A 20,847-nucleotide genomic window follows, 5' to 3' on the forward strand; every position below is an offset into this window, starting at 1 on the left:
TCCATGCTATAACTAACTAAAATATATACACAATAATTCAATATAATCTCTATTGAAAAAAAAAGAAATTAATATGTACAATATTTACAATTAAAAAATCTTATTTTATTATAATAAAATATTAAAAATATGACAATTATTAAAACATTATAAATTATTAGTAAAATATTGAAAATAATAATATTTATTATTTATTATTTCATATTTGATTCTATATACTATTCTATAGGAACTACACGTGCAATTATCGAAATATCGCATCTGTGTGTTCAACTTTATCAGCTCAATTACATTATTTTATAGTTTAAGATGTAATTTTTATTTTGAATATATTAAATTGCAGAGGGCGCAAGAAATATTCTCTTTCGAAGTCGATATTTCAGAACATGTGACATGAAGTTTTGTAAGATGTCAAATCTATTTTATAACTCGTCCGTGGCAAAAATATGCAACCAACCAATAGGAATAAGTACGAAAGTATTCGTTAATCGAGCAGTGGGGAAAGGGAGTGACGAGTGACTACGAATTACAATTAGCGACACAACAAATGAAAGCGTGACGTGAATACGTTGGTTTACCATACCGCGTCGGGATAATGTCGTTCGAGAAGAAAAACGTTATTCGTTTATAAAGCAGGGTACATAAAAGCCCCGTAATTTAATCTCGGCACTGTTTTATCGTACAGTTGCCAGAAAATGGAAGCAGACTATCAACCGACGCTAAATCCAACGCGAACTTTGACAGGTGAGCTTGTCTATCGCGTTTGTTGACGTTGCTTTAGGTGTCAAATAAACGTTACATCAAGTACATATCGCCAAAAATCGTGATTGTAAAAGTTCATCTGGCATCGACGTTTTTCTGTTCGTTTTAGCGAGAAAACATTTCACGATGGATCTCAGTCTCCTATGTGGATAAGCACATCGATAAGTGACGAATAATTCGCGTATTGACACGATAGTGCGTATTACAAAATCCAAGATTTGATCTTAACTTGACATAGTTCCAATCTTTGGTTTAAATATATATACATATCAGTAAAAAATTCGTTCTTTTAAGTTTCATAATAGTGATTTGTAAATACCAATGAAAAATATCAAAATATTTATTGGATATCATATGTACTGTGTAATGTGATCGGGAAAAATAATATATAACGAGAAACCGCGAGATGTATACTAGTCATCAATTTATTATAATACTTGTTTTGCAAACATATTTTTTTTTTGTTATTATTTAGTATCTTTTAAGTATCTATTTATAATGCAAAACCATTGATCAAATAAAGAATTGCTGATGTAGTGTTTTGTGATTCATTGAAACATATTTGATGCAGACAATAATGCGCATACTTCTGTTTGTATAATAGCAATAGCTAATGAAGTCGAAGACCCATACCCAAGTTTGTCAGATTATCATGATTATGAGCCCAACTTGGAGTTTGATGATACTGAGTTACAAACTACTTCAAATAATGGTAAAACATTTAAATATAAAATCTAAATTTTGATAAAATTAAATAAAATTTTTTATAATAATATAACTACATGAAAAATATATATATTATATATTATATATATATTATATATATTATATATATATTATTGTTGAAATATTTTTTAATTTTTAAAAAAAATTTTTTTTGAAGAATTTAAATTAATTAATATATTATTATATTATGATCATGAATTATTATATTTTAAATTTTATTTTATTTTATTTTATTTTACTTTTATTTTATTTTAGAATATAATTGAAATATTTATTTTATAGCACAGCTTTTAGAAGAAAAGTTGGATTTAATTAACAGTGCAGGAAATTATTTGGAGAGTCCAGTAAGCGATGGAACAATTGAAGAAAACTTTGAAGAAGCTTTGGTAGATGCTCCAGTTATCAAATCCGGTGTGTGACCTTTTATCTTCTGTTAGTAGCCACTAAATGTCATGGCATTTGGGGCTTAGCAGGTGAATTATGTAGATCATTGTATGGTTTATTATTGCATGGTATAACAATGCATAAAAGCCAAGGTTAAATGACTCTTTTTTTATTTCATTTACAATTAAATTACTTTGAATATTTATTTTTTAAAAGAGTCAAAGGGAAAATGATAAAAATCTAATATAGAAATAAAAAAATAATTATGAATATAATATGCTAATACATGCTAAGTAGCAGAGGATCTTGCTGCATTAGATGGTGAACTTGCGGATGAAGAAGATTATCTTGATATATCAAGATATGGCATTGTAGAAGTGGTTGGTGATGATAATGCTGGTCGTAAAGTAATAGTAGTATCTGCATGTAAATTACCTCCTGTTGGAAAAGAAACTTTTAATTATGCAAAACTTCTCAGGTTTGTATAAAATACATATTTATTATAATAAACATATTAATTTTTTAAAAATTTATTTAATTGTTTTTATAATAATATATTTATTTGATAGGTATCTCACACATACTTTAGATACATTTGTAGAACAAGACTATAGTCTAGTTTATTTTCATTATGGTCTTACTTCAAAAAATAAACCACCATTGTCTTGGTTATGGCAAGCATATAAAGCTTTTGACAGAAAATATAAAAAAAATTTGAAAGCATTATATTTGGTGCATCCAACTAATTTTATTAGAATTGTATGGCAAATATTTAAGCCAGCTATTAGGTAATTTTTTCTTTTTATTACCAATTTATGAATTTTTTTTCAATTAACATTAACTAAAACTGATATTATTTTTATTTTTTTTAGTGCAAAATTTGGTCGGAAAATGATGTATGTCAATTACTTAGAAGAATTAGCACAATACATTAATCTTGATCAACTTATTATACCTCCTCAAGTAATAGAGTATGTATTTCTTTTTAATTATAAGTGTTTTGATTTTATCTTAATATTAATTGCTTATATTAATTTTTAGACACAATGAACAGCTAATGTTAAAGAATAAAAAGAATTTACCAACAAGTCCACCTCAGAGTACGGTAACAACACCAGTTGGTACCACTCAATTTGGAGCAAGTCTCACTTTTATTAAAGAAAATAACAATGGCGATCCTATACCACCAATAGTGCGACAATGCATTGAATTTCTTGATATGCCTGATGGTATATTTATGAATATATAATTTAATCTTTATGTATAGGATATCCCAAGTATTTTTCTGTTAAATTATTAACATAGTTTAAGAAAAAATAAGAAAAATATGTTACATAAACATAAGTTCTTTTTATTTAAAAGTTACAATAAAATTATAATCTTCTTGATTTTATTTTTCCTTCAATATAGCATAAGAATAAGTGAATAATATTTATTCAATCTGTTTACACAATTTATATTACTGTATTATTAGAATTAAATTAGAAATGATAGTAAACATAACTTGTGTAATCAAATTAAATGAAATATTGTTAATTCTCATGCTATATTAAAAGAAGAATAAATAACTTACATTTTTATTTAAATAAAATATTTCAGAATTTATATTTATATAACATTGTTTTTTTTTTATTTTTACTTATAAAACACGCTGTCATAATTTGACAGAAAAATTTTCGGAAATATTTGCTATCTTATTTAAAAAATAATATAATAATATTATTTTACTATGTTATTCTGTATTTATAGCATTAGAAACAGAAGGGATATTTAGAAGATCAGCTAATGTAGCAGTAGTTAAAGAACTTCAAAATCGTTGTAACCAAGGATTACCAATTGATTTTCAAGGAGACCCACATATAGCAGCTGTTCTTCTTAAAACGTTTCTTCGAGAATTAGATGAACCACTTATGACATATGATTTATATGATGAAATAACACAATTTCAAGGTAAACATTTAGATTTTTTTTTTTTTTTACTTATATTTTATATTCTATAAATATGTTGAAATTTTTTTATTATTTATTTTATTTTAGCTCTATCGAAAGATGAACGTCCAAGAAGAGTTAAAATATTGGTACTTGAAAAACTTCCAGAAGATAATTATCAGGTTTTAAAATATATCGTACAATTTTTATCAAGGGTAAACTATTATTTTATGAATTATATTATTTATTCTTATTTTATAATTTTATAATAAAATATATAAATTTATATAACAGGTAATGGACAGATGTGATTTAAACAAAATGACATCAAGTAATCTCGCTGTTGTATTTGGTCCAAATCTTGTCAGAGCACCACCATCACGTGGAATGTCACTTTCCGCAATAGGTCCCATTAATCAATTTATAGACTTTTTATTTACCCATCAGGATAAAATATTTATTATATAAAGAAAATATAGGATTGAACGCTAAAGGCCTAATTTAAAACGAAATTAATACTTTATCTATGTTATAGAACAGAAATTTTATAAATTTGGCTGCCAAGTTTGATATTGTATGAATTTACATAAATAACTTCGAAGAAAATTTTATAGAATTTTTATTGAAAATTATATCAAGTTCCTAAGAATTTCATTTTAAAATGTAAAAACAACAATCTTCGAAGTCATATCAAACTTGTTGGAACTTGAACGTAACAACTCGTGTATAATATTCATATTTAATTATAACATTCGTACTTTATTGATTAAAATATTTTTATATTTAAATATACAGATAGAAAAATACTTGCATACCTAATGTCACAAACAGCGTTTAATTATACAACTTGCACAAAATTTTTTTTTTAGTAAATTAATATAATAATTTCATGGGACATAAAAATATTGTAAATCAATCTGGATATACAATTCAAAAATATGTAAAGTTACATAAAAATTAATGGTATACCAAAGATATATGAAAATATCATGCAATTTATAAAATATAGGATTTAAAATTAGCATAATGTAGTAAAACTAGATGGGTAAATTATGTTGTACAGGATGCCTTGCTCGCATAATTTTATTAACTTATATAAACATTAACATGACAAATGTCATAAAAGTCATAATAATTATATTGTTATAATTTATGATATTAGCCAAAGCAAAAATATAGTAATGAATTTAGAAACTATTATTAATATATGGCATCCTAGAATAATTAACATTATGTGTATATATATATATATATATATATACAAAGATTAATAGCATTATATACAAGTTTAATTTGATTAAACAAAATTGTTTTTTTAATTATACATACATAAATACAAAGAATTTTGATGCATTGTTAAAATCATATTACAAAAAACTAACAATAAAATTTCTTATTTTTAAGTATAAATTAAGTTATTAATATAATTAGTATATTTATATGATACTTGATTTGTAACTTCCATACAATGAAAATTTATAAATAGCATATTCAAAAAGAAAAAAATAATTCGTATGATTATTTGCCGATTTAAAATAATAATAACAAATAATGAAATTCATTATTCTTTATTATAATTTAACAATTAAATTAAAATCATTGTCAGGGTATCATGTAATGTAATATTTAGTATACTATTTGTTATCACTTGAAAGATGAAAGACTTATAATAATCTCTCTATTATAATATGTGTATCTTTGTACATTTTCTTAAATAGTCCTGCCATTATGGGTTTCTGGGATAAAATAGAGGCTCATTGCCTAATATGTTCTCTGTTATGGAAAAAGACTAACCCAGACCTATATAGAACTGATACAAATACATTCCTTGTTAATAGAATAAAAATATTACATAAATATATAATTATTTATATAAAAAAAAATATTAAAATAATATGTCATTATATATATATATATAAATATTACACAATGTATAATTTTCTAATTATTTTAATGTTCTAAATTTATCTTATTTATAAATAATCACTTCGTATATTTACATTTAATTTAAAAATACATATAAAAGAATTTATCATTTAATGAAATAATGTTTATGTTGCTAGTATAGATGAATTTATGGATATTTAATCCATGTATGTACCTGTGATAGAATAGAATATTGTATTTTAGGCTCACAAATATTGTGCATGTAATTAGTAAGTTCTTTATTTTATTTAACTATTATTAACTAATTAAATCTAATCTGAAATTCGAATCAACATTTTCAAGAAATAACATCGTATTAAATACGTATATATATTAATTAACCTTTTTATTAAAACATAATAGTATTTAAATATATATACATTTATATGAAATACATATATCTAATAATTGTGATGTCTTCTAGCATATATGACATATATGAGTAACAAGATATTTGGTTTATGAGTCAACTGAGATTCTATCAATGTAATTGAATATTGAAATACATAAAAATTAACTCCCAAAATATAATCAGTATTTCTTACCTTACACTCAGTTAAATTATTTAGGCTACGCAATTTTTTTCTTACATTATATTTTATTCCTTAAAAAATAAAATATTAAAAATTATGATATATGTTGTTTAATATGTATATGTATATGTATATATATATATATGTATATATATATATATATATATATACATACATATATACACACATACATATATATATACACATATTTCTATATATGGCTTGTTCAAAATTAAAACCAATTTTAATAGATATCTCAAGTTAAGATGTATGTGAAGAACCACCACAACAGGAACTCTTAATTGGTTCAGTTTCTTCACCTTCATCTTCAACCACAACAACATTACGACGTATACTACTTGTTCTTGATAATGTAGATTTTTGTTCCATTAGATCTGCATGTTCTATCATTCGTACTGTTAATTGAAAGAACATTTCTTCAATATTTTCATTTAATTTAGCAGAAATATGAAAATGCATAGCTCCTGCTTTGTTAGCAAATCTAATAAAAAAATTTTATATTAAAACAAATTTTATAATATAAGGATAATCAAAAATCAAAAAACTTACTCTTCTGCTTCTTCGATATAAACACGTCTATCCTTTTCAAGATCTATTTTATTTCCAGCTATTGCTAAACAAATTCCACTGCCTAGCATTTTCCTAAGTTCTGTAACCCAATTTATTACCTGTGAAATGAACGTTAATATAGGATATAAAAAAATAGAATAAAATATTTCTTTAAATTTTTACCCTTAAGAATGTATCATAATCAGTAACATCGTAAACTATAATGGCACCATTTGACATTCTGTAATAAATTGGTCCCAATGCATGAAATTTTTCTTGACCAGCAGTATCCCATATTGCCAAATTTACTTTCTTTTCATGTATAGTCAATTTTTTATTTAAAAAAGAAGCCTGAAAATATAAAAACATTTCAGTGCTTATCACAATTGACAATCTACCAACCATAAAAACATTACAATCATAATTATATATAAACAACAAATAAATAAATTTAAGATATAAATGAAACATAAAATAATACATTAAAAATTTAGGTACCTGCAATGTGCTGATATGCCTATCGTTAAATTTGTTTTCAACATATCGTAATGCAACAGAAGTTTTTCCAACACATCCTTCGCCGAGCAACACAACTTTGAAATTATAGACATTATTGGTGCTACTAATTGAACTAGCCATAATTTGTATATAACTAATATATATACTTAGAATACAATATGACAGTTAGAAATGCGTACAATAATCGTTGATAGAACAATTTATAGAATATATTGACGACTGACGATCATAACGATGTGATATTCACGGGTGGGGCCCCTCATGCGGCTTTGTCCCCCTCTACGTTAGTATTTTACAGCAGTGGGGCATATTACGTATCTCCTTCTATACATTCCGCAGTTACATATTTTTTCACTTCATAAATCTATGTAATGTAAGTTATATTTGCTTGAGTAAAACATTTTTTTTTTAATTATGAACAACTATAATCGTTACTTAATCTTTTTATCTATTAAGAAAATAGTAAACTATATTTTAACTTCTCCATATTAGGTGCACGAAACTCGCGCGAGATCCACACTGGACTCGCATGAATAGTGTCTTGGTTTCCTTGACGACAATAGCAAAGTGGGGGTAATGTATCTTATTCACAAATAAAGTTTAGATAACACTGATTTAGAATTACCATGAATACATACATTTAAATTTTCATTTCTATTTAATGTCAAAATAAGAAAAATCAACTACTTTTTATTTTATCATTTATCAAGAAAGAAATAGAAGTATCTATTTTTACTTTAAATATATAACCGATAGATGGCAAATTATGATTATTTATCAAGTGTTCATGTCTCGAAGTTCAAAAGATGTTACTGGATTTTAATGAAAATGATAAATTATGATGAATCAAAAAGTTATAATTCATGTTCAATAATTTCAATGTTATATGAAAAAGATAAAATTTTATATAATAGTTGTGAATAAAATTTATTTTTGACTTATTAAATTAAAAAAAATTATATCTACGTATAATTTATTTTTCATTGTATTTATTATTCACGAAGATGGCGCTATTTTCACTGTTACTAAGGTACCGCAATTTTATTCAAATTACTCTGACAAAACACATTTTTCTATATATATTAGGGAATTCATTGTTTATATATAAACTTATATAGAAAAATTTAACTAAGATAATCAAATTCAATTCTGTTTGTATCTTAAAAAAGTAGAATTTGTACTGTTCTAGAACTCTGGTGGTATTTTATCGAACTGACGTCCAACAAAAATCAAATCTTTTCACCGGAAATCAAACTTATACAAGTAAGAACAAATTTATAATTTAAGTTTCTTATATTAGTAAAACATTTTGAACTGAATACATAATAAATTTTTTTATAAAAATTATATTTATCAAAAATGAAAAATAAGTAATAACAACATGAAAATTATAATTTCTTATTTAGTACATATAAATGCTCGCTTGATTAGAGTATGCAACGGAGCCAGCGCCGTGAGTCTGCGCAAAGAAGTTCTCAAATCTGGCCGTCACCTGTATTGAAAAGGTAAGTACTCTGCTGTCATTAATCTTAACATCTTAATATGAATTTCGCGATCACGTGTCATAAAAATACGATGTATTGATAACATGAGACAATGTCAGCAGCTTTGTAGATTGTCACTCGAAATTACTCACGTGATTAAGATAAATATGTTCCGAGATGTCAGCGTCTTCGGCTCTGAACTCAGAATCTGCCAGGCTGCTGTATCATCATCGATACATTTGACACTTATTTTTCATTCCTGCCTTTTCATTGACTATTCTCTTAATCCGTTCTTATTATACATTATTATAGTCGTTCAAATTTTAGTAGTTTATGTCAAGTGCAACGAAAAACTTTCACCAGATCGTAGGTACCGCGTATCTTCACGGAATTTTCATTGTCGGCATTCATCATTGTATTGACAGGACACCGAATAACCTATAGACAAGATATTCATAAAGTATCGTAAAAATCTGTCAGTTGTTATATAGTATTCATCTTTCAGACCAACGATGATTCCCGCGTTTTACCTGCGCGTTCCACTTGGCAAGTAGACTTGTTTGTTTGTGCGTGCCGTATCATCTGTCATGGCGTGCCCGCTTGTGGCGGGTATCATATCACTGACTTTTTTGATTATTATTCGTACATGTCAGTTAATATTGTTATATATGTTGTTTGAAAGAAATTGGATAAATAATTTTCAAAAAATTGATTCAAGGGAATATCATATTTATTTAATATTTCGAATATATATTCTATGTATTCATGGAGATAGGGTTGGTTAAAATAGTGGGAAGGGAAGGAATTGACGATGGCGGCGAACTGTACTGTGCCATGCGCCATGTCGGTCTTTTGCTTGCGCACGTCCTTCGTTTGGTGCATTACGTTTGTCTAGATTTCTTTTTTTTGTCTTTATGAAAATAATACATGATCTATCAAACTAATTTCAATAGAAATCCTATATTATTTGAAAAGATAATTAATATTATATAAACTTTGAAAATTGATATAATTTTTTTATTTTCAACCGAATAAAAAAAAATTCAATATATTTTTAGATAAAAATACGATGTTCAATGTTTAAAATTGCTACACCAATGCATGCTTAATTTTTTTCTTTATTTATGAAAATTTTAATTCAATTTTCTTAATTTTTGTAATAATTTTTAGTATTTTTATGAATTCAATTTTCTTAATTTTTGTAATAATAATTTTTAATTTTATTTTTCAATTTTTATTTCTTATAATATTGATAAAAAATACTTTTAATGTTGAAAATGAATGTTGGAAATATATTTAATAACAATATCAAATTAGAGATGTTTTGTTTTGATGATGATAATAATTATTTATGTTAATATGTTTATGTTAATATAATAAGAGAGTTATATTAAAATAATTTTCATTATTATATTTTAATTATAATTATTTTCTCATCATTAAGAATAAATACAACATTTTTATTTATATTTTAATAATTTTTAATAAATTAAAAATATTTATTTAAAAATATTAATCTATTAGATCCATTAGATAAATAAGATTAAAATATTCATTATATAAAACATTTTGTTTTATTATGATTAAAAAAAATATTAATATTACCTAGTGATTTAATATTTAATAATGTATTCAAAATGTTTAAATTTATATTTCTCAAATTGAATAAAAAAGATAGTAACGATTTTAAGAATATTAGAAGCTATATATCACAAAGATAGAGAAATGTCTCCATGTTTTTATTCTGACCAAAATACCGGAACCTGTTTTATCATAATGTAGGTCATCTCGATCAAATACTTACGACATCATTAAACATCGCCTCAACGAAATCGAAGTTTCTCAGGCTAATATATTTTTATTATTAATTACAATTTTATTCATTGTTTTCTCAATACGCACAGAAAAAATGTGTTTGCATTTACTTCTACAAAAACGCATACAATTTGGTGACATGTATTTGTATCAAAGGATGGTACCTTCTATTTTTAAAACTGTAGAAGCAACTAAAATTGAGAACGAAAGTTGAACTACTGAGAGTTTAGCATGTCAGGGCCATATTATTCAAACATTATGCATTTTTTATCTTCGTTATATTTATCCTTTCAATAATATGTAAAATAAAATTATTTATAATTATGAATATTATTTATAATGAAAAATAATTCATTTCAAATGAATTATTGATATTATTGATATATGTATTTTAATTTATTTTTACATTCAATCAATAATAGATTATAATATATAAAAAATACAAAAATATATATGATATGTTTTTCTGAATCTTGTTTTGCTTTAGAAATAGAAGAAATAATTTTATATAATTTTATGATAATTTTTTGATCATAATTACAAATCAAAAATATATAATATTATATGATAAAATTAAATAGATAAATTACAGATCGCAAATTTATTATCAATTGTTATTAGTTTTTGTGTTTTGATCTTGACACTCAATTTATAAACAAATACGTAAAATATAGGTAATGTTTAATATGCATGCAGTCATGTCAGAGATTTGGAGTCGTATCGGGATGAAAAGACAACCGATCAACAAACCACGTGGCAACATCGCTATACCCTCCTCTTTTTTCCCCCTTCCTATTGCTTGATGTCCCTTATATCGTCTCCCACTATAATCATTGACTACAACGAGGCGAAAGCACATTTACATTTTTTTGCGTACTGTACGTTGCAACATTTTTACTTTGAGATTTTAACTACTGATGGCGCCACTCCCAGAATAAGTAAAAAATATATTGTTTATTGAAACTGAGATATTAGTACTTTTAAATATATGTATCACAGGAAACCTATCGCATTTTATATTTTTATTGTAAAATGAATTTGCAGATATCAAATTTTTCATTATGTTAATCAAAATTATTAAGATTTTATTTTTACGAATTTTTTTTTATATTAAAATGAATTTATATATGTGATAAATTTATATTTAATAATTGTAGAGACAATCTTCTAAATTATAATATCGTAGAATATAATAAATGTGAGATGCAAGAGTATATTACTAATATCAAATCAAATCATTAAAACTTTATTATATTCCTGAATAAAATCATCCTTGAAAAAAACAAGGACAGATAGGTAACATACACAACAAATTTGGTATATTGCACGAAAACTGGTTTGCCTCCATGCATTTATTATAATGCATGTCAAACGAATGTCATTATATATTTCTAAATGTTTAATGAAGGTGCCAAAATATATAAAATATATTCTTTAAATTGTAAATTTTAATATTGGATGCTTGTAATATATCAAGTGTTACTATTTTTAAAATTTAAATTAGAAATGATATAAAATAAAATATAAATAAGTAATTAAAAACTAAATAGTTGATAGAATATCTTTTCTTTAAATTTAGTAATAAATATAACGGAGACATTGTTTATAAACACGATAGATATATATCATTCGGTAAATGTCATATCATATGCATATAGGCAATAGATTTTTAAACTTAATTTTTTTTAAATTAAACTAATGAATGAAAAAATTTTATTTTGCTTTATTTTTGCTTTATTTTTGCTTTATTTTTTTTTATAAAGAATCATCTAATATCTGCTTGTATATACTATTTAATTGCATTTTGTATATTTTATTAAAATATATATTATAATTTTATATTTTCTTTTCTTCTTTCAAAATTATATCGATTTTGAAAGAATAATTTCAAAATTATATGTTTAGTTATATATCTTTTTATTGATAATTAAAAATATATAAAGTTATAATATTTGTAATAACTAATATAAATTATATTAGTTAAAATTAAAACACAAGATTTTTTATTATATTATATAATTATAATAATACATAAAAATATATTTTATTAAAATAATAAATATAAAAAATCTCTTCACATTAATTTGTTTAATTTGTATAATTTGTAATGATAAAAATTACTAATAATTTGTAGGAAGATTACATATTTATATTCTACTACAATAACTTTTACACAAATGTAACTGTGATGTATAATGATAAATGGCAGGTGATTTTAGTGTTTCTATATAGAAAAAAATGTTTATAAAGTGTCTATTTCCTGTAGCACTTGTTTTTCTTTGCAGTTTTATCGTGTAATATAAAGTGGGGATTCGTGAAATTCTGGACGCCCCCTAGTAGCATACGTGCGTCACAACGTGTAGCGTCTTGCACGTATACTGTCAAGCCAAAATCGCGGTGTTAGTTACAGAACTGGCAACGAATCGATGTAAACAAGTAAAATAAAGATGGTGACGATCAGTGATTTTTTCGTCATAACAAATTATCGCGATTGAACTTTTTACATGCTTTTTATATATTATACGGACAGAACGGAGCTAATTTCGACTACTGTCACGATCATCGAAACATGCTGTTTTCAGTAAAGGTACATTATTTTCAGGACGCGTTAAACATACGGTTAAACTAACGATTATTTTATCTTTGTACCTATATGCAATTCTTCTTTGTAGGTAATTACTTACAATTATAAACATAAACCGATAATAAATTGTGAAAAAAGATATTGGAATGAATTTGGTTGGGATAAACTTTTATTGGTTTTTTATGAATTTGTTATCATGTGATATGATTTCTTTATGTAAGATCTTATAAAATTTTAATCTGATCATTTATATGTTGATTTAAAAATATTATTTAACATTTTGACTTTTACAGAAGCAGTCTGAAAATAACGTGCAAAATGTTTAGTTTCCATAAACCAAAAGTGTATCGATCTAGTACTGGATGTTGCATCTGTAAAGCTAAATCAAGCAGGTAAGCAACATAATAATTTCAATAAATATTATTTAATAACATAATTATTTAAATACATAATATTTAATAAAATCATTATTAATATTAATTTTAAAATTATAATTAATTTATAATTCCTTTTTTTCTTTATAGCTCAAGATTTACAGATAGTAAAAAATATGAAGATGATTTTATGGAATGTTTTCAACTAGAGGAAAGAAGAACTGGAGAAATTTGTAATGCATGTGTACTCTTGGTAAAAAGATGGAAAAAATTACCTGCAGGAAGTAACCGCAATTGGAGACATGTATGTTTTAATAAATATAGTATTTATTTATTTTTATTATTTAATTAAACATAACAACTATCTACAAAATACATTATATTTTTATGTTTCATAGGTTGTAGATGCACGTGCAGGACCTGGTATTAAATCATTGACAAAATTTAAATCAAAAAATAAAAAGAAAATAAAAGATATACCGGAAAAGTTTGAAAAGATTATGAAGAAAAAACATATGTATTTAAAAGCAGATAGAGATCGGGAACAAAGCCCAGCAATGAGTGATGATTTAACAGGTTAGTAATGTTAAAGTTTATATTATTAAATAAAAAATTTTAAAATCATAATTTTATCTTTTTTTTCTTTTTTGTTTTTTTTGTTTTTTTTTTTTTTTTNTTTTTTTTTTCTCTTTTCTTTTTTTTTTCTAGAAGATTATTTGAATGGAGATGGTAGTAAAGGTTCAAGTCGAGCTGGTAGTCCTGTAGGTAGTGATGATATTCCAGTAACTGAAAAACAATTAGATATGCAAGATGATCCAGAATCAAAGGATGACTTAACTGTCAATGGTTTTATTGATTTAACATATTTTAAAAGGTTAATCTTATCATTAATTTTTATGAGTGATTACAAAGTTTATAATAATTTATAAATATAATTTGATATATTTTGTTTGTTTTTTGAAATGCATATATAATTTTAGGGAAATTATTTGTTGTGGAACAATATTTAAAGGTCGATATGGAGAAGTAATAGTGGATCCTTCATTGATAAAACCTTGTATTGGTTGTATAGCTAGACAACAACGACAACAACAAACAAATGCATTGAGTTGCAGTCCTGTGCATAGTTCTGCATCTGCCAGCCCTGTTCACAGTTCTGCATCTGCTAGTCCTGCCCATAGTGTAGAGTCTAGTACAGAAACAATGGTCTCTAAGCAAGCAAGTAAAACATTTAGTGATTCATCGTCAGATTCTGGCTATGACGAATCTTCCAACCAAGGAGTTGGTGAGAGTAAAATTACCAAAATTATTCAAAATGCAAGTGCTACTGTAAAACCAGCAGTTAAAATACAACCATTGAAGAGTGTTCAATTAAAAGCTATACCAGTATCGGAAGCTGTCAGGTTAAAAACAGATGTACCAATTAAATTGGTACCTATAAAACAAATTGATCAATTATCTTGTAAACCATTATCACTAGTTTCTTCTGCTAATGTTACTTTAAGCAGTAGTACTTCACACTCCATTGTTACCGTCCCAAATAATCCACTTGTCGATTTTGCCATGCACGCAGCCTCTTCTAGGCAATCAGTCTCTAATTAATGTCAGTCTTTTATAGAATTTTAATTTATTTTTTTTTTTTTTCTTTTTTTTTTTCATATATAGTTAGATGTATGCTATGATGCAAAATTGTGTGTTATGCTATTATTATCTTTTCAGATTACAAAGGCTCTGGATAAGAGTGTTTAAGTTTTATCATATTGAACACAGAGATTTATAATGTTATAAATGGTGAAAAAAAATTTTGTAATTAAAGTAACTGTTGTAATATACAGTAGATAGTGCTCTTAGAAAAGATTGCACAGGATTCATGTCCTTAATCGTTGGTTGTTAAAAAAAATATATATATAATTATATATATTATATTGTCTTTATGGACGTGAATTCTTGAATTATATTCAACGTCTATTAGATAATTTTTAAGAATGATAGTAAAAAAAAAAAAAGAGCACAATATTTCTACTGAAAACCGTTTGTAGCATATATAAAATGCTCATAAACTGCCATATATTCTTAATCGATAATTTTCCATAAATGATGTTATCAGTGGAAAATTATCAATTATTTATAAGTTAAATAATTAGCTATGTACATCAAAACACTGTGATGACATTGTAATCTAATGAGATATAAGATTATTATTCAACAAATGGCAGTTTATAGTACCTTCATTCTAAGCATTAGTTGATGTATTCTATGATATAAAAGTTTTCTTATCCATGGCTTTTTGTTTTCTGGATTATCTATCATTATAATTATATATGTGAATATTTGTATAAAGTTCCAAGATGCCAATCACATTTCAAATATTTGGGTCCAAAAATTTTAAAAAAAGAATTTAGGGTCATGATAGCTACATTGTACCAGATGCATTTGATATGATTCATATAATGGTCCATGACGTTAAAATTAAGTAATTCAACTTAAGAAATGAATGTATTCAGGTACTATAAATCCTGAATGACCCAATAATAATAGCAATAATATAAAAAGTAACTTTATAATAAGATAAACAAAGTTTTGAATAGTATCATATCGACATGATGATATATTTAGGCAGTATTATTAGAGAGAGAAATTGAGAATATGGCAATCAGATTGGCAAACTGGACCAGTAAAAATTCATTATAATATTTCAGGGTGACTGCAACATTAATATAAAAACAATTTATTGACAGAGTATCAACATATGAAATAAGTAATGCTAAATAAGTGAAAACTGTTAGTTCCTAGTTTACAAAGATGGGCACATAATTCAACAAAAGCACATGAATGTACCTGTTAGAAACAGATTTCTGTGATCATTGGAATATTCATTTTCGTTTCTTTTCTTTTTTTTTTTTTTTTTTATCACTTGTTTTTTAGTTAATACATAATCTTATGCGCACAAGGATAATCTAAATTAAAATATATATTTCTAACCCAGGAGTGATCACAATGTTTTTAGAAATGATATTTTATAAAATGCATCTAAAAAAATATATAAATTTGATATTATAAAAAGAAAAAATTAATTATTTTGTATCCGAAGTTAAAATAATCTTAATACTAAAGCCAAAGATATGAAAAATATATCCATTTATTTTATATTGAAAGTAAGTAATTTGACCAATATACATTTTTATTCAAATATTTGACTAATAAGTTCAAAATTAAAATTAGGAATGTGCAATATATAGTGTTTTTATATAATATCATGCATAATACAAAGTTATTTTATAATTAACTTTTAATATTAATATACTTCTGGGGTAGTAGCAATCTTTATAGTAAAATTTTTCTTACATTTTTTCTTACATCATTTTTCTTATATATTATATCTGATTTACAATTTCAAAACGCTGCATTTTTGCTGCCCATCTGGCTTAAGCTCATTGACAATCGTTATTTAACAAGGAAATAATAACAGTTTTTCATATAAAATCAAACATCGAAATGATGATTTGTCTAAGGACAATGTTAATTACCTTGTCCTTCTACAAATTTTAATTGTACATTTCTTTGGACTAGGAGACTTTCTGATCTCTTTACTGTGAATATTAATAACTATGTTCTTGTTGTAACTCACATATGTTATGATTTACATAATAATTAATATATATATCAAGAATAAAGGTTGGATCATAGATCTGTAATGTATATTTAGCATTTTGTATATTGATTTTTTTTTAAGTGAAAATAAATTTTGCAACTTGAAAAGCTCAAATTACAATTAAGATTTCTATAATATACTCAATCAATACATAATATATAATTTTTTTAATATAATCTTTATAAACTTTCTATGATCCTTCCTTAACAAAATGAAAATAAGAAATACTTGTTTAACTTATTTATTTTGTAAGTTTATTTACTTGCAATACATACTATTCCTTTTCTATATGAATTTATATATATTTTTATACAAATTAATCTTTGCTTTTTATGGAATAAAGTTTAGCACTGCCAGGAAAGAGGGACATAAGAGGACATTTGAGTCCAAGTCAATCTGCTGGCAATTCAATGAATTATTTATTTTCGATTAGCTCGTATATCTAATATATATTAATCTATTATTGAATTATTTACATTTTAAGAGAAAAGAAAATTATTATTATAAATGGTGCCCACAGATTGATTGAACAGCATTCAAAGAAAAGCATTAAAATAAGTTTATATAAGGAAATTTTGTAATAAAAACAAAAGTAGTCTCATATTCAAAGTAAAAGTTACGTGATATATAAAGAATACAAATAATTGCGTGCGTTTTTAAATGAAAATGTGGATAATACATTAAAATTTTATTAATTAAAAGAATATATATGATATATCGTATATGCAGCTAGAGAAAGATATACATGCGATCTATTGTAAATAGCTGCAGAAGAACATCAAATAATCTTACATAGATATAATGTATAAAGTTGAAATTAAAAAAAAAAGGATAATCGATTATTTAGATATATTCTAAAAATAGAATAATCGAAATTTCTATTCATTGCTAACATGTAACTTAAATTTGATGTTTTTTTGTTACAAAGATATATATAATAATATATGTTGATTTAAAGTCTCAAGAAAATAATACTTTTAAATATATTGTTTGTGAGATCTATTGAAAAATATCAAGAATATCACGAGAATGTTACAAGAAGAATTATGTACTTAAAAATTTTATTCGTCTTCCTCTTTCTATCTTTCTTTTTTTCTCTTTATCTCTATTTTTCTATATTTTCCCACTTTTTTTTATAATATTTAATTATAAATATACAAATTATTGTCTAAAAAAAAAATATTAATAAAATATTCATTTTAAAGTGATAAATCTAAAAATTTATGACCATATGACTTCAATAAATCTTACAAACATTATTATTATAATTATTTTAAAAAAATGAAGATATTATACAAAATTTATTCAAAATTTACAATATGTCATTTTTTATTTTTTTCTAGGGAAAATATAAATAGAAGAAAATCAAATTATGAAAAAAATTAACATAAATTGATTTTTATATTAACATTTTATTACATCAAAATTCACGACATGAAAATTCGTTTTAATATGTTGAATACGTTAATATTATAATATATTTAAAATATAAAAAAAAACAAAGTACATGTTACATGATGAAAATGTGATTTTGATAAAAGAACTGCGTGATTTTGGCAAATCGTTGATTTCAAATTACATTTTTTTTTTTTTTTATTATATTTTATAAAACAAGAGTTAATTAAAAGAGAAAAACAGGGAAAAAGAAAGAAAGAATCCGTGAGCGAGAATACAAAATAAAAAAAAAAAATAATGGTGCAAGTATTTTACTACAGTGACCTGGCAGATTCCGATATTTAAATATTTTGCGATGAGAAACATGAACAATTTTTCCGAAAAAATTATTCTGTGTAAACTTCTTTTCTATGTTTTTGTGTAACAAATTTAAAAAAGGAAAAAAAATGAAAAAAGAGGATCGTAACAACTCGACGTAAAAAATCCTTGAATTGATTTTACGATCTATATACAAAAATCTATTTGATAAGAAAAAGGTAATTCTTTTCTACTTTTTTTTTTCCATTTACAATGTTTATTTACATTCAATAATATTAAGCAATTTACTGAGAAATAATTTATATAATTGCATGTTTTTATATGCACGTATTGAAAAATTATGGTGCAATTCTCGGTCTGAATATTTTGAATGTTTTCGTGCGTTCTTATCTTATGCATTACATGCCGGTGTTTGTTCTTGTATATATTTTTGTTCCTTTTCTTTCAATTTTTTTTTATTTTCTTTTTCTTTTTTGTTTTTTTTTTGTTTTTAATAAGTTTCATCTATAAATATTTATATATCGCATTAGACATTTTTTTTAAATTTATACAAATTGAGAGAGAAAGAGACAGATTAAAGAGGAATGACAATTTTGAAGCATGATATAGCATAGAAAAAACATATAAATGTAATATATGTTTTATAACGTCGATCTCGCAAGAACGTCTTAGTTATATGATAATGGTGATGGTGGTGGTGGTAGTGATGATGATGATAATGATGATTTGCCCATTGCAATTGTGCAGTAAATACAAGAGAGAAAGGAAAACTTTTACATCAATTTATTAAAGATATAACGATTGTGAGACTGATCGATGTATTTAGCAGATAATTTTTATTTACATAAAACTATTAGAGATAGGCGAAAATATATTGTACTATTCGTACATATATTATTATTAATGAAATTCTAATGATAAAAATAAGAAACGAGGACTGCCGCAACAAATATTTCTCGTTATCAATGATTATTATATACATACAATATGAAATATTTGTACATACATACAAGCATATATATTAATTCTAGATTACATCTAATTCCAATCATTGTACAATGATCATGGAAATATTAACTCGTTGATCGATTATCCCATGGCTTTTTTTTTAAAATGTGATGCAATCAATGGGGCAGTTGATTATTACGAATGAAAAAAACAAAATATGTCACTTTTCGCTATGTACAATTTTGTAATAAAATAATTTAATTTTTAAGAAATCCGTCAGTCACGCAAATTGTTAAATGTTAATAATTATACGTTCACGAAATTATCGTGAAGATTTTTAACGTAGATCAACGTAACATTTTTTCATGTTTTATTTTGATTGATTCTCATTTTTTGTAGAGAAATTTGTACATTGAATATAGCTTACATTTATATATATATTATTTTTTTTTTCCTTTTTATTTTTTACAGTATATGCGTCGTCATGATTTTTAAAAACAAAATAAAATCGACAAATCAACACCAATCAAGGTGAATTAATAAATTTGTACTATATTATATAGAAGATAAACAAAAATGTACATCTATTATATATTATACATTATATATATACATACATATATAGAAAAGTCTGTGAAATACCAAATTTTGATAGATAAATAACATAAATCATAAATATATAATATATAAATGTCTTATATTTTTATATAAGACATAATTTAAAAATGATGTGGAATATCTAAAAAAATGTATCTCTAAATTTTGTTTTGCTTTATATAGATTTACATTAAAAAAACAATCTATTATTATTATATAATTATTACGATTATTATAATTATAGTTATTACTACTACTATTACTACTACTACTACTACTACTACTACTACTACTACTACTACTACTACTACTACTACTACTACTACTACTA

The 20,847-nt window shown here is 24.3% G+C and overlaps 3 protein-coding genes across 8 annotated transcripts; 2 read left to right on the plus strand and 1 right to left on the minus strand.

Moving 5' to 3' along the window:
• The first annotated feature begins 532 nt into the window (after nt 1–532).
• On the plus strand, nt 533–5,200 carry LOC122710581 (rho GTPase-activating protein 1-like). 2 transcript variants are annotated; one of them, XM_043928504.1, is made up of 10 exons: nt 533–744; nt 1,367–1,474; nt 1,771–1,899; nt 2,170–2,350; nt 2,442–2,660; nt 2,745–2,843; nt 2,914–3,101; nt 3,622–3,822; nt 3,910–4,016; nt 4,096–5,200. In XM_043928504.1, the coding sequence occupies exons 1-10, from the start codon at nt 696–698 to the stop codon at nt 4,267–4,269; spliced, it is 1,455 nt and encodes a 484-aa protein (XP_043784439.1). In that variant the 5' UTR covers nt 533–695; the 3' UTR covers nt 4,270–5,200. The 2 variants fall into 2 exon arrangements, with proteins under 2 accessions (XP_043784439.1, XP_043784440.1); XM_043928505.1 differs by having other exon boundaries at nt 2,191–2,350; nt 4,096–5,199.
• A 111-nt stretch (nt 5,201–5,311) lies between these two features.
• On the minus strand, nt 5,312–7,884 carry LOC122710597 (ras-related protein Rab-21). 2 transcript variants are annotated; one of them, XR_006345957.1, is made up of 5 exons: nt 7,329–7,884; nt 7,014–7,181; nt 6,831–6,949; nt 6,452–6,762; nt 5,312–6,331 (listed from the first exon to the last, which is right to left on the minus strand). XR_006345957.1 is itself a non-coding variant. In XM_043928544.1 (4 exons), exons 1-4 carry the CDS (start codon nt 7,467–7,469, stop codon nt 6,522–6,524), a joined length of 669 nt encoding a protein of 222 aa, XP_043784479.1. In that variant the 5' UTR covers nt 7,470–7,884; the 3' UTR covers nt 5,312–6,521. The 2 variants fall into 2 exon arrangements, 1 of the variants encoding a protein (XP_043784479.1); XM_043928544.1 differs by having other exon boundaries at nt 5,312–6,762.
• A 674-nt stretch (nt 7,885–8,558) lies between these two features.
• On the plus strand, nt 8,559–16,688 carry LOC122710584. Of its 4 annotated transcripts, none has more exons than XM_043928508.1 (7): nt 8,559–8,612; nt 8,756–8,854; nt 13,526–13,624; nt 13,757–13,910; nt 14,005–14,182; nt 14,315–14,480; nt 14,587–16,688. In XM_043928508.1, the coding sequence occupies exons 2-7, from the start codon at nt 8,784–8,786 to the stop codon at nt 15,206–15,208; spliced, it is 1,290 nt and encodes a 429-aa protein (XP_043784443.1). In that variant the 5' UTR covers nt 8,559–8,612; nt 8,756–8,783; the 3' UTR covers nt 15,209–16,688. The 4 variants fall into 4 exon arrangements, with proteins under 4 accessions (XP_043784443.1, XP_043784444.1, XP_043784445.1 ...); XM_043928509.1 differs by having other exon boundaries at nt 14,318–14,480; XM_043928510.1 differs by lacking the exons at nt 8,559–8,612; nt 8,756–8,854 and adding exons at nt 12,938–13,235; nt 13,321–13,448.
• The last annotated feature ends 4,159 nt before the right edge of the window (nt 16,689–20,847 follow it).

The sequence above is a fragment of the Apis laboriosa genome, unplaced genomic scaffold (assembly GCF_014066325.1).
Source record: "Apis laboriosa isolate Shangri-la unplaced genomic scaffold, ASM1406632v1 scaffold14_cov150, whole genome shotgun sequence".
In the NCBI taxonomy this organism is placed as follows: domain Eukaryota; kingdom Metazoa; phylum Arthropoda; class Insecta; order Hymenoptera; family Apidae; genus Apis; species Apis laboriosa.